This window comes from Capra hircus, chromosome 10, assembly GCF_001704415.2.
Source record: "Capra hircus breed San Clemente chromosome 10, ASM170441v1, whole genome shotgun sequence".
Taxonomy (NCBI): domain Eukaryota; kingdom Metazoa; phylum Chordata; class Mammalia; order Artiodactyla; family Bovidae; genus Capra; species Capra hircus.
The window spans coordinates 41,967,989-41,983,019 of NC_030817.1; the positions used below are offsets into that span (position 1 = coordinate 41,967,989).

The 15,031-nt window shown below is 38.2% G+C and overlaps 1 protein-coding gene across 1 annotated transcript in view; it reads right to left on the minus strand.

The window, feature by feature from the left end:
• Positions 1–11,084, minus strand: part of SECISBP2L (SECIS binding protein 2 like) — a 53,273-nt gene extending 42,189 nt beyond the window's left edge. The window contains exons 1-3 of the mRNA XM_013967151.2: positions 10,801–11,084; positions 3,418–3,596; positions 431–755 (exon numbers count right to left, since the gene is read on the minus strand). Coding sequence (XP_013822605.1) covers positions 431–755; positions 3,418–3,596; positions 10,801–10,824 — 528 coding nt within the window. The 5' untranslated portion in view covers positions 10,825–11,084. The remainder of the gene's footprint in view (positions 1–430; positions 756–3,417; positions 3,597–10,800) is intronic.

The following is a 15,031-nucleotide window of genomic DNA, read 5'->3' on the forward strand; positions in this document are numbered from 1 at the left end:
AATAGAAAACAATGAAGCTGAAGAGACTTAATGCATCACAATATTCTTTTCCGTAATATCTCCTGTTTATTTCTGAAGACAAATATCTAGATGTACATTAGCCACTTAACACTGCTCGGAAAGGAGCCAAACTAATCCCTTACTAAAACTGTGTCACTATGCCATTTTTATCACTAAATTAAAATAATTTGGAAATATTTGTACATTATGCTTATGTAAACTCTCTCACTTGAAAGTGACTGTAAATCATATCACCATTTAAAGAATGAGGAACAAAAGTAATGGAAAAAGTTATTTTAAAAATGCTACATCCTTAATTGTTTTTTAAAAAGTAAACCTCAGTAGTAAAGGCTAATCAATACAAGTAGCAATTACTTACACTAACAACAGAAATATCAAACACAAAAGCCAATCAAATTTGGTCACTTACTTTTGGTACCACTGGTCCTCTATTACTATTTCTGTTTCGATGGCCAGACAATGGGAAGACCTGTCCAAGGTGATTTGGACGCTCAGTGCATTCTGTGGTTATAGTATTGACAGTATTTGCAGCCTGAAAAGTGTTGGAGTAAGGTGCAGGGAAAGGATGATAAAAACCCATGACTTGTGCACATGGTGCTGGCATCAGCTGATAATATGTATACTCTGTAGAAACAGGTGGCTGAGCAGATATAATGGGGTAAGCAAGGTATGGTCCAGCAGGGTTTGGATTAGGCTGTTGCCATCGTATATCATTGTTATATAATGGAAACTGTCTGTAAAACCAAATCAGACATGCGTGTCAGAAAATAATACAAATTTTCAACTTATTTTAATAAAAGAAAATAACAGTATAAAATGTTCTAAGTTGCTTCTGTTTTATCTGACTCTCTGTGACCCTATGGACCACAGCCTGTCAGGCTCCTCTGTCCATGGGATTCTCCAGGCAAGAATACTGGAGTGGGTTGCCATGCCCTCCTCCAGGGGATCTTCCCAACTCAGGGATCGAACCTGCAACTCTGAAGTCTCCTGCATTTGCAGGCAGGTTCTTTACCACTAGCGCCAACTATAGCCTCATAATAATTCTGAAAAAGAGATCATTTTTTATCAATTTCCTTGCTATAATTAGTTTTTACGTATGTGTAATAACAATTTTAATTGACAGTATAAAGGAATTTGGGCTTCCTGATGGCCCAGTGGTAAAGAATCTGCCTGCAATGTAGGAGATCCAAGAGCTGTGGGTTTGATCTCTGGGTCAGGAAGATCTCCTGGAGAAGGAAATGGCAACCCACTCCAGTAGTCTTGCCTGAAAGTCTCATGGACAGAGGAGCCTGGTGGGCTACAGTCCAAAGGATCACAAAGAGTCAGACACGACTGAGTGCGTACACACACACACACACACAAAGAAATTTAACCTGACAGTTTACTGGATTTCAAAATTTTAAATGTACAGAGTATTCTTATTTGTAGCTCTCTCCCTCAGCCTCACAATATTTCTGCCTAAAAGTTAAATACCTATCTGCTGAATCTGCCAGCAATGGCAGTCCAAAGTTCCCATTCAATGGCAGCAACTAACTGTAACCGCCTTCTGCAAAACGCAGGGTAAGGTGATCATTGTATAAGGTGGTCTTTACAGTAGGTGACTTGATTATTCCACCCCCATTCTTTAGTTCAGGCCTAGGGCCTCCTACTCCTTTCCCATATTCCCTTAACCACTTGGCCAAGTCCAGCTCTCTCCCTGGCTCCCCATCTTGACAATGGAAGCAAGCACCAGAGGTCCAAGAGGAAGAAAAGAAAAAGGCAAGCTTGTTCAGTGCCATCTCATCTCCAGCATTAGAGTTCTTCTAGTGTGATGCCTTCCTATAAAGCACCAGTCCTTCCCATCTCATTAGTCCTCCTTGCAGACAGTTGCCGCTGATGACTGAGAGGTCATAGGGAGCTGGACTACAGAGCTTTTCCTTACTATTCCGTGACAAAGCACAAGCGAAAAATGTCCCCTGCCATAATTCTAAAAATATTTTCAATAATCTGATGGATGGCCTACTCATGAATTCTCAAAAATTATTTGGTAAGATAAGAAAAGTTAAACTTATTATACTGTACACTTGGCCACATTGTCAAATACTGCAATAGTATTTTTAGTTTATAAAGTACTTCAAGCATAGTCCAATACAGGTCAAAGATTTTTAATGTAATACTACCCTGACTCAATTGAGCAGAATCCTTTAGCTTCTACTGTGTCTAATGCCCCAAACTATTAAAGAGTTCTAGAGTATTAACTTGAATATTTAATACCTGAGAGAGTAATTTACTGACATATATCCAGAATTTCTCAAAGAATGTGCCTGAACACACTAGTGTGACACAATGGTTAAACATGTGTAGAAGTATTGACTTGCCTTAGCCCTCAGGGGTGGTTGGGCAAAGGCTAGAGTCCAGCTACCTCATCCATTCATCCTACAGTGCTAGAGAAGTACAATTTTGATGTGTGATATAATATGAAACATGCTGAAAGTACTTTCATACAGCAATAAAATGAACTACACCAATGAAGTGCAATCCTTCAGTCTAAGCAGGGTTAGAAAGGCTATCATGACTATCACAAGACACACCCTAACCACTAGGTCACACAGTACCCGAGCTGTAAGCATTTTGCTAAATCCCTCTGTGACTATAGCACAGAAACTAAATTTAAACTACAATCAGAGTCTAGAGATATAATAAGCTAACCGGCCACAAAAGCTTCAAAGTTAAGGGCCATCCCTTGATATATTCTTCTTAGAACAGACTGTCTTGGCAATTAGGATTATATGCTGCTGCTGCTAAGTCGCCTCAGTCGTGTCCGACTCTGTGCGACCCCAGAGACAGCAGTCCCCAACAGGCTCCCCCGTCCCTGGGATTCTCCAGGCAAGAACACTGGAGTGGGTTGCCATCTCCCTCTCCAATGAATGAAAGTGAAAAGGGAAAGTGAAGTCGCTCAGCCGTGTCCAACTCTTCGCAACCCCATGGACTGCAGCCTACCAGGCTCCTCCATCCATGGGATCTTCCAGACAAGAATACTGGAGTGGGATGCCATTGCCTTCTCCGTAGGATTATATGTCTATCCTCAAAAAATGGGTTTCTGTTCACCGCTTTCTAAATAATCCCTTTCTCCCGTTGAGTCAGTTTATTTCAAAAAATTTCAATAACTGATTATAGGAGATACAAAGAATTCCATTTTCTCTTAGAAAGAATGAGAAAATAATAATAATCCATGCCAACAATTTTTAAATTTCTACATCATTTGGTTTCACTTACTCCTCTGAGAAAGTAGAGAAATAGTTAATACTTAAAAGTTACAAAAGGAAAAAAATTAAGACGTGTGCTTTGCAAACAAACTTCTACACTTCCCTACCCCTTTCTTCCCCCACCAAAAGAAAATAATAATAAACAAATTACCTATTGGACTGGTTTTCTTGCACGAACGGATAACAGGTAATCAGGTAGCTGGGAATTGGAGTTGGTTCTACACCAGAAACATTTCCATTATCATTTGGGAGTGCCATAGGGATCATAAATGTATCAGGATTCTTCTTCTGGGGAATAAATGGTTCTACCTCAGCTGACAGCTTGACATTCTTCAAAGAGAAAGTGAAACACATTACTAACAAACAAGCAAAAACTTAAATAATACAAATTCACGACAATAAAACAATAAAAGAGACAGTCTTCTCAGTATTCACAAAACATTCAAAGGAAGAGCAAGGTCAAATTTAAAAAATTTAATCTGATTATGTTATTTAGACAAAGCCATCAACTGGATGAAAGAATTTATCAAAGGTTACTACATTTCAATGAAGTCATTTCTTACATAACCAAAGCTGTTAAAACAATCAACAGTACAAGGAAGTCATACCTCGGAGTCCAAAAATAAAGCCGGTAGTAAAAAAACAAAACAAAACACAAACTCACTCTTCAGACAAAACATTGTGTTTTAAGTTAATTTTGTTAGTGGAAAAAAAATCACTGAACAGAGTTCTGAAGGATAACTACTCTTTATTTGTTTGAATAGCCTAAAAAAGTTTATTTCTGTCCACTGCAGGAAATTAGATTAGTATGGTTAAATTAAAAGGAAGGATAATGTCTACAATAAATGAAAAAAAGACCTTAGCACAAGGGAGAAAAACTTTTGCTTCACAGTTAAATTGAGAAAAAAGTGAGCACTTCAGCTTTCCAGCAAACAAACCGAGGAAATAAGGTAATCCAGAATTCGTGCTTTTTAGTTTGTTTTTATCTTTTCTTATAAATCTCGTCTTATAAATAGAGGTTTAACAGACATAGTAAACTACAATACTAAGGATGCACAAATTGGGGACAGACTATAAAGAAAAGTAAAGAGCCATGAACGCCAGGATAGGAATTACTCTCAGGAAAGAGGAAGCTGTGGTTGGGAAGAGGCACCTGGGAGAGCTTCTGAGGCACCCGACAAAATCCTATATCCTAACATGGGTGACACAAGGTCTTCATCCAATAACATTTAGCTGTACACTGGTTTTGCGCATTTTTCTTTCTGCTTTTGCTATATTAACTAAAATTTTTAAAATTTTAGTATAAAATAATCTATAGGCACATTCTGTAAAAGAAGAATGTTAAAAAGCCACAAATATCTCAAGGTGACTTGGGGGGGGGAACCCACAAACAGTATTAAAAGATAAACACTTTGCGAAACCAGTGAGTGGAATGCAATCCAACATTTCAACTCAAATCAACTACGTGAAAGCAACAGACCTAACCAGAACTTTTTTCCCCACTGGGATGGCCTTTATTAGAAACTCCCATCAAGGCATATTTCTCTGAGTAAATTTCATGCATGTTTCTCACAAAAGTAACCAGTAGAAAATCCAAAAAAATCTAAAGAAAAGACTTGACATGCTAAATATACGTGCTGAATATACAGCCTTTTTCGAAACTGTTCAAAAAGAGTTCACTGTGAACATTCCAAAACACATGTCTAGGGGAAGAAATCTGAACTATACAGCAGTATCAATTTAATACCCTTCCTCCCCACCTGATGTAACGTTGATGTTTACTTTTGTACTCCTGACCAAACCTGAAGTAGATAAGATAATTGTACTCATAAATAATGTGTGACTTGGTTTCTTGAATTCCAACATAGGAGGCAAAAACAAATGTTAATAGTAGAGGTCAGTGATTTTCACTATGATAGTTATTAGGACTCAAAACTTATGGAGGTATAAAATATCAACCTTTGAACATATGAGAATCCTGAACAGCTTTATAAATCTGGGCTAGAAGACGTTTGGAATTTTTTTTTCCAATTCAAGATACATGGTTATATTAAATTCTCAGTCCCATATGAAAAAAAAAATAAGAATACTAATATAAAGAGAAAGGCAATTTAAAAATAACTTTTCCTGATACCCCCAAATAATACCAACTCATAAATTACTTTGGTAACAACAAATTCATATCCTTGCTCTTTCCCGGCAGTGCAGTGTTTAGGACCCCACTTCCGCTGCAGCAGGCAAGGGTTCAATCCTCGGTGAGGAAACAAACACCCTACAAGCCACACAGACTAGCCCATTACAAAAAAAAGTTGCAACAAGTTTTTTATGCCTAGTCTTATCTGTTCTTTATATATCTGTGAATTTAGGTAACCACTAATCAAACAGCGTCATGCATAATTTATAACTAATATCTGCACATATACACAGTATATGTCCCCCAAAATTAAAAGTCTGTATTGGCTTCTATTCTAAGCGCAATTCTAGATATTGGCATTCAACAATAAAACTCACTAACACTGAAATGATCCTTTGTTTTTACCAAAAAAGAAAAGCTGCTGTAGTTAACAGCTGCACAAACAGAAGATGTCACTAGTAGGAACAGACTGGCAAACTTTCTCCTATAGTTACAACTCCCTATGGTTTTAAACGTCGTTTGTCGTGACTTTGGGGCCTTCAGCATCATACATCAAAATGCAGCCTCAGTTGTCCTCAGGCCTGAAAAGTAATGTTCATACGGCAAACTATTTTTTAAAATTTCACATAATAAAGGTCACACAGATAATATGTTAAGCAAGCAACAGATTTTGGCAGTTATTTCAATTATATTAATGTAGAAATTAAAGGAAAAAATGTCTTACACAGTAGACAACAAAATGTTATGAAAAAATTGACTAGTTACTTCATCCAGTGATCCTTCTCAGTTTGTATTTCTGTTTAGTCTACTTATGCCATGATCGTTAAGAAATCAGAAATTTTATAGCAAATTTTTGTCTCCTTAAAGAAAATAAAAATATGGAAGAAGTCTAAACAGAACAAAATCTACTCCTGTTCTATTTGCTTAAAAAAAAAAAAGGAACTGTACTGTAAAATTACCTTTATCTTTCAGAAATTACTTCAGAATTTTCCAAGTTAATGAAAAATCATAATCCCAGAAACCTGTATTTGAACAAGAAACTATAGAAACCTTATTTAAAAAGTTTATTAAACAAATGCATTCAGATCACTGAGAGCCTGTATAATTTAACAAATACACACTGAGCTTGTGTACTGAAGATAGCACCACGCTAGTATGAAGCACACATCAGCAGAAAATGCATACTAAATTCCTCTGAGATAGAACTTTCAGAAGAGTACAAATAATTTCCCCAGATGAAGCAATAGAAAAATGACACCCACTTAAAATCAAAACTGAAGTAGAACATAATAAAGCATGCTCCCCCAGTGAAATGTCAGTACGTACTACACACCTACAGAAAAAATAAGACTATGGAAACCCTCCACGTTCTTGCTATATTAAGGTAAGTAGGATATATCAAACACTAAGATGTTTTATATATCATGACCAAAGATAAAATAAATGTCTTCTGAAGGAAAAAGTGCTTAAGAGATACCTGCTGGCTTTATTGTTTTCTGGTTGGAACGTCTTTTACTGGAAGTAAGCCACTTGCCAAAATAAATCAGTAGTTATACCTATCAAGTTTTGCAAGACTTTAGAAAATACTGAAGAGAAAAATCAAAGCGTTTAACTTAGACTCAGCCTACTTGCTTTCCTATTCATACATTTTCCCTCTTTTCTTAAAATGGACCACATTTAATCTTGTTAAACTCTGATGGCACTTTTTTAAAACCTAACTTTCTATATTTAATACTAGTGTTTGGAATATCTATTTATTTTCTCTCTTTCTTTGAGGAGTTCTCCCCCCACCCCCACTTCTTTCCTGGGATGCTTAACTTCTAACTTCCTTTTAAAATGCTGAACAGCGAAAACATTTATGACTATGCCTTTGCCTCAGAGTATAGCTTCAGCCACATCCCATACATTTTAATATGCAGTATTTTGTTTAAAAAAATTTTTAATTGCACTTTTAAATTCCCCTTTGACTTAAAAGCTTAGGGGGAAAAATGCCTTTTTAATTTCCAAATGATATTTTCACTAAATCAGCATTATTTACTTTCTTTTTGATCACAAAAGCATTTTTAAAATGTTAAGGCAATAGCTTACTTAGATCTATAAAAGCTAACTAAGTATTACTGAATAATAAACATTTTAGAGTAACTTATTTAGGATACATTTAGTTTGCAGTGCTGACTCTATTTGACATTTATAATTATTTAAAGAAAAAATTATAACTCAGATAATATTATACCTTTATTGGTAAACAGCTCTTTGCATGAAACCATGTACACTTATCACACATCTGGTTTTCTAAGAATTAAAGGCATTAGTGATCAATAATTTTGCAAATTACTTTAGAAGAACTTATCTAACATTAAAGTACTAAAAACTAAGCCAGAGTTTAAATTATTTGATAATACAAAAGAGACTGTCAACCTCAAGTGTTCTGTCACTTCTAAAGTTTATTAAAAAAAAAAAATCCCAAAACACTGTCCTAAATGTCCTAAAAATAGAAATACAAAAACTTTATAAACAAACTCCATTATTTAGTCTTCACATCCCTTTATATCAGGTTTTTTTTTCCCCCTTTAAGGACAGGGGAAAAAAAAAAAAAACACCTAAGATCCGGTACAACTAAATAAACAAAACAGATTTTTTAAAAAAAATACACTATACTAAGCAGCATCATTTCTCAGAACTACCTCTGGCAATTAAAATAAGCTACTCATTTTGATTTAAAACAGTCTTGCTAAAAAGAGGTTACTCCTGAGATTCTCTAATGGTTATAACATTTTTTTCAAATAGTCATTACTACAATTAAGATTACTAGCTAGCATGTATTCCCAGTCCTTTTATACAAAGATTTTATATATATATGTATATGTATATATTTATGTGTGTGTATATATATATATATAAACAAGAAGTAATTCCAAGAACTACAACATGAATGTCTTCAAGCAAAACATGCTTAGATATTTTTTAAGTTACACTTGTGCAATACTCCAAGGATTTAAGACAAAATGCATAAAGTCTGTATTAGTACTAGTCTTTAAAAATCAAACTTCTATGAATAGTCAACCATTATAATATTATAAGTTTTAACGCTACAGACATTCCCAGAAATTCTGAATATAAACCAACACTGGTTTAAAATAAATGTTTTGAGAGAAAAATGGAAATTCAGCACATGTGGCATCTGTTTTTAATGGCTTTTACTTATTAAAGTCATTTAGTAAAAACATAAAAGTACATTCCAAATAACTCTGAAAAGCCATTACATTACTCAGAGGTATAGTGAAAGCAATCAAGAACTCTACACAGTGGACAGATCTCAATTCCAGCCCCTAATCTATCATTACGTTATTAGTTCTGTGCCTTTTTTCAATGATGAATACAAGAATATAATGAAAATAATGGAGTTTTGCCATCAGAAAAGTGCTAATTTAAAATGAAGGAGACTCCTTCCAGGTCATCCATGGAATTAACTGCCTACAACATGAACTAGGCAAAGTAGCATCACTTCTAGGGATCTCAGCTTCCTGAGAGTATATGTGTGGGGGAAAGAGAAATTGATTCAAATTATTCTCTCATAATCCCCTAGGATTAGGCTAAGGGAAGAGGTGGGAGGTACTGGAGAGGAAAAAAAACAGAAAAATTCTTCAGCGGAAAACCTACATTTATGTTTTTTTCTGAAGCTTAAATTTCTACAAAATTTTAATAGGTTGTGGACTCTGGAAAGAAACGGGATGAAAGACAAAGAGGCTCTCTGAAGAATTTGCTCATAGCACTTGCTGTCAAGATAATTACATACAAATATCTATGCTAAAAGTTACCATCTAAATAGTTAATTACATTTCCTCTAGGATGAAAGGAACCATAAGTATATACACGGAAGCATATACATGGAACCATAAGTATATACCTGACAGCATTACTAGTTACAGTTCTGTCAGCCTAGTGCAGGAACAAAATGTTTAACCCTTTCATTAGTGACACCCGTACTGGAAAATCATTCAAGAAAATTCCTTATTCACTTCTCAGGCTTTGAAATTTCAGGCGTTTTTTGATAGGTACCTTGAAAAATTATTTTTCATTAAACTGGATATAGGGGGGCATATAAAATACCTTGGGTCACAGGAAAGCCTGCATTGTCAAGGGACCCCCATCAGTTTTGCTTTGGTAAATACACAAACTGTTTCATAAAACTCGCTTGTGTTTTCAGTCATATTCACACAAGCTTTTTTTAAATAAAGATTTTTATACAAAGGAAAACAAAAAACAAAAAAAACCCACAAATATCCACAACCAGGAAGCTGCTGTCTGCTGAAAGAGAACAATTTCAAAATCTGAACTCCCTCTGACTAGCTACATATATACACATAAATACACCAGCTACATATATACAAATGAAAGAATTTGGGAAATCTTGTCTCATGATTCAGGTGTTAATTATCCATTTGTAAAGTAATCAGGCTAACCCCTAATCTCTCTTTTTCCTTCATCTATTTACCGAGTTCATTACTGGGCAAGGCCTTCAACTGAACAGGGGGAATGGACAGTGAGTAAACTTCGATTTCATCAAATTAAATCCCTTCATACAGATATCAGAATGGAAAATACTGAAACTTTTTGGAGGGAAGAAAACTATTATTTTAGATTTTTTTCCTTTTTTTAAAACAATGTCACCACCCCAGCCCCCCAGGACCTACTAGCTTGGATAATCAATAATCTGATGCAACTGAAACACTAATGGGACTTCGTGAATACGAAAACGGGCTCGGAAATGAACTCGTCCTTAGGGTCCTACACCTTTAAAATACAAAATCGATGTTTTAAAAACACAATTTTTTTTTGGGCAAAATAGCTGGCTAGAAGGGCAAAGGGAAACCGCAGTATTTCATATCTAAAAAGGAATACCTCCATAAAACCAATGCAAAAACAATGCTTCGCTCAAGGGGACGTAGATCTTAAAAAGCCCATAACCCTTCCTTCATCTGTAGTTATCACAATCCCTGACAGTTTTTCTAAGTGAGAAGCCTTTCCACCTTGAAAACACATTCCAGAACTGAAGGGAAGGGGGAGGGGGGTTAGAATTTGGTGAAGTTATAAACCCTGTCTCGGGAAAGAACGGACAACTTGGGAATCTTCTGGCTCCTTTCACCAAACAAGTCAGGGGGGCCAAAAGCAAATCCCCAGCCCGGGGTAATCGGGGCTGGAAAAGCCCCCAAGCTCGAGACAGCATCTGAAACAATGCAGGAGACGGGCGCCGCCAGGATCCCGGGGAAAGGAGGTCTGCGCCAGCAGGAACCCGAGGGCTCTGGCCGTCCGGGCCCACGCTCGGAGACCAGGGCCCGCCCGGGAGGAAGCCGCGACCCCCAGCTCCCGGCCCGACCGGCCTGGCTCAAGCTCGCGTACCTGGTCTGCGGGAGCTCGGTCCATGGCGCCTGCAGCCGCAACGGGCCCGCGTTAGTCGGTGCGGAGAGTGCCTCGGGCCGCTTTCTCCATGGCCCCCCGCTCGGGTCGAGACCGGGCTCCGGACCTCCGCCCCTATCTAGCTGGCCGCGACGCAGAGTCCGGCTACGCCACTGGCCGAGGAGGCGGCCCCAGCTCCGAGGAGGAGGCAGCGGCAGCCTCGGGGAGGGATCATCTGGGACGGAAGCCGAACAGGGCCTAAATGAGCTAGAGGCGTATTCGGAAATGGCGGAGCGCGGAAGGGAAAGAAGGGGGCGGAGGTCCACAGGAGCAGTGGGCGGAGTGATCGCAGGCGGCCTGAGCTGGCGGAAACCCAACGCAAGCTGGCCGTTCTGGAGGCTGAGGCCAGCTGGACGTTCCGAGCAGCATGTTCTCTGAGCCGCTCTGCGCTTTGCGTGGGACTTAACTGCCCCTCTGGACTGCTAAACTAAGGAGTGTGGAGCCACTTGGACACGCGCGTTTTAGACTTGAGCGACCCCGGAGGCCACTTGAGTCTGTCAGTCAGTCCTGTGGGACGCTGCAACCCTATCATGGACTGTAGCCCGCCAGGCTCCTCTGTCTGTGGAATTTTTTAGGCAAGAATACTGGAGCTGTTTGTCATTTCCTACTTCAGGAGATCTTCCTTCCCAAACCAGGGTTGGAACCGGTGTCTCTTGCGTCTCTTGCTTGGCAAGTGGATTCTTTGCCACTGCGCCACCGTGGAAGCCCAGAGACCATCCCAGACTACCTCTGGTATATCGGAAGAGCTTTTAGCTGCCTGTACATATGTTATTCTTTCTTATGTCATCTGGCTAAAGGAAGCCTTAACTATGAAGGAGAATACCACAGTGTGGCTACTACTGAGAAATGAGACAGGAAGCTCCACAAATAGTGGTTAGGTAATTCATTGTCAAGGACCAAGTTGGACCCTAGGCTCACCTTTAGGCTTCTCTGCCCTATCTCAGAACCCCTAATTTTTCCCACCACATATTCTGGTATGTTGCCTTTCCACCGTGCTTATTGATTGTTCCTCTTATCTTCGGTTCCTTAGTTCCTTGAGGAAAGAGACTGCCACGAAATTGGACACTTGGTAATCATTGTGGATTGCCTCTGGGTATCTCCTCAAACACATCCTCCAACACATACCCTAAGAGTTCTTGTTTGTTGGTCAGTTCCAGGATAAGGAAGAAAAATTAAAAGCTATATAAGCTTGTTGTTCAGTTGCTAAGGCATGCCCAACTCTTTGCCACCCTATGGACTGCAGCATGCCAGGCTTCCCTGTCCTTCACTATCTCCCAGAGTCTTCTCAAACTCATGTCTATTGAGTCGGGGGATGCCACCCAATCATCTCATCCTCTGTCACCCCCTTCTCCTGCCCTCAAGGTTTCCTAGCATCAGGGTATTTTCCAATGAGTCAGTTCTTGGCATCAGGCTGGCCAAAGTATTGGGGCTTCAGCTTCAGCATCAGTCTTTCCAGTGAATATTCAGGGTTGATTTCTTTAAACATTGACTGGTTTGATCTCCTTGCTGTCCAAGATGCTCTAAAGAGTCTTCTCCAGCACCACAGTTCAACAGCATCAAGCATAAAAGCTAAATGAAGTGAAGGAAGAGAGTAGAGGTGGCTCTGGTTTTGAAGGGCTGGTGTGGAGATACACAGCTGGAGAAGAATTTTGAGAAGCTTGCTTTGTTATGCTTCAGTAAAAACTTGCATTGCCTTTTCAGTTAGTCTGGCTCAATAGTCTAGTTTTATTTGAATAGGACTTCAAGAAGAGGTGGTCTGTGGAGCCCCCAACTGTACTTAAGTTGGTACTATATTTTGACCTGGTGAAAGGAGTTATGTAAAGTTAATAAGACTTACATCAAGGCTGGCAGCAGAAATTATTTTTAGGGAGAAACATATTTGTATGTAAAGATCTCTCATATAGTTTTAGTAGCTCTACTTCCTCAAATTTTTTGTGTGCATGTGTGTACATATATGTGTGTGTCTGTGTTTATGTGCTTAGGCTCATATATATATGATGGTTACATACATGAGTGATTCATGTAATGTTAAATCTCTAGTGTCTATCAGTGAATGCTGAATGAATTTAGGTTTGTTCAGAAAAACTAAACTATTTATAATATGTAGTTATGTAAACTAACAGATGATCATCTTGCTTCACACTTGAAAGGTAAAAAGAACTCTGAATTTTTAGAATTTCCCCCATGGTGTCTTTAGCCATAAGATACCCCTATCTGAGTAAAAATTCAGTCACAGTACAGTCATAAAAGTACCATAGTACTTTGGTTCTCTTCCTTTAAAGAATGACCTAAGGAAATTGAAATATAGGATCTTGAAGAATCTTTCCACTTTATAGAATTTTTATGACTATGAAATAGTTCTTGCAGAGGATCTTTTATGTACAAGACAGTCACTTAAATTTTAGAACAGATTTATGAAAAATTATAAGAACAAAAATGTCACAATGCCCTTCTAATTTAACACAATCCTAGGAAAGCTATTATTCTAATAGCTATTAGAATAAAAATTTATATCTATGAAGGAAGAGAAGACATTTTAAAACATTACATTTTACAGATAACTGAATTTTAATTAAGTCTTTCATTCAGCAAGAAATATTTAACGTGATAGGTGGTAGGCTAAGTACTGGAGGTTAGTAGCTACTAAGACACTGAGGACAGAGGCCATGTTTGTCTTGTGGGCAAGACAGAACATAAAACAAATAAAGGTGAGCTGAGTGTCATGAAACAGGAACCTCAATAGTTTCTGCCATAGTATGGGATGGAAGGTCACGGAAGTTATAGCTAAGTAAGGAAACACCTGAAGGGTAAGTAGGGTTTATGATAAGTAAGGGGGAGGAAATAGGGAAATTGTTCCAAGGAAAAGGAATGGCATATGTGAGGACTCAAATAGTAGAGAGAATCCAGCATTAGTTCCTAAACAAGCTCACTCCTTGAAATGAGAGTTCTGGAGAAGAGGAATAATCCAACAAAGCAAGGCTTCTGAGAAGATTAGAAAGGATAGGATAAAAAACCAGGAGAAGAAATTCTAAGTTGAGAGAATGCTTGTCAGATGGCTTCTGTTTTATCAGTGAAATGGGAGGCAAGATTATCTTCTAATAGTGGAGGAAAGCAGAGTTGTGATGATCACGTACTTTTCAAAACTCAGCAAACACTTTAGACTTGTGCATGTCATTATGTGTCAATTTTACATCAAAAGATAAACACTTAAATACTGAACTCTAGTTTTAACAAATACATGTACCTATGTAACCCAAATATCATCAAAATATAGAATGTTACCATTCTATAACATTCTTTTAAACTTTTAAAACTTCTCAGGAATTCCCTGGTAGTCCAATGGTTAAGAATCTGCCTTGCAATGCAGGGAATGTGGGTTTGATCCCTGGCTGGGGACCTAGGATCCCACATGCTGCAGAGCAACTAAGCCCACTGCACCATAACTACTGAGTTCCATGTGCCACAAATAAGACCTGACACAGCCAAATAAATATTGTTTTAAAAGCAGTTTAGAAATGGCAACCCACTCCAGTACTCTTGCCTGGAAAATTCCATGGACTGAGGAGCCTGGTACAGTCCATGGGGTCGCAAAGAGTCGGACATGACTGAGCGACTTCACTTAGGAAAAACAAAACAAAACTTCTCTACTTTTCCTAGCCACAGCAACCAGAAAGGAAGAAAAATAAAAGGAAGACAAGAAAATTGGAAGAAAAGAAAAACTCTTACTACTTACATATGACCTGATATTATATATAGAAAATCCTGAAGTCTCTATCAAAAAAGAGAAATTAAGGAAATAATCCCATTTACAATCACATCAAAAAGAAAGAAGTACCTAGGAATAAACTTAACCAAGAATGTGAAAGACCTATACTCTGAAAGCTGTAAAACATTAATGAAAGAATTGGAAAATGATACAAAGAAATGAGAAGATATCCAAAAGGGATTAATATCCAACGTATATAAACAGCTCATGTGCTGTGCTATGGGGTGCTTGGTTGCTTAAGTCATGTCCGGCTCTTTGCAGCCCCATGGACCATAGGCCACCAGGCTCTTCTGTCCATAGGATTTTCCCTGCAAGAGTACTGGAGTGGGTTACCATGCCCTCCTCCAGGGGATCTTCCCAACTCAGGGATAGAACCTGACTCTCCTGTATTGCAGGCAGATTCTTTAT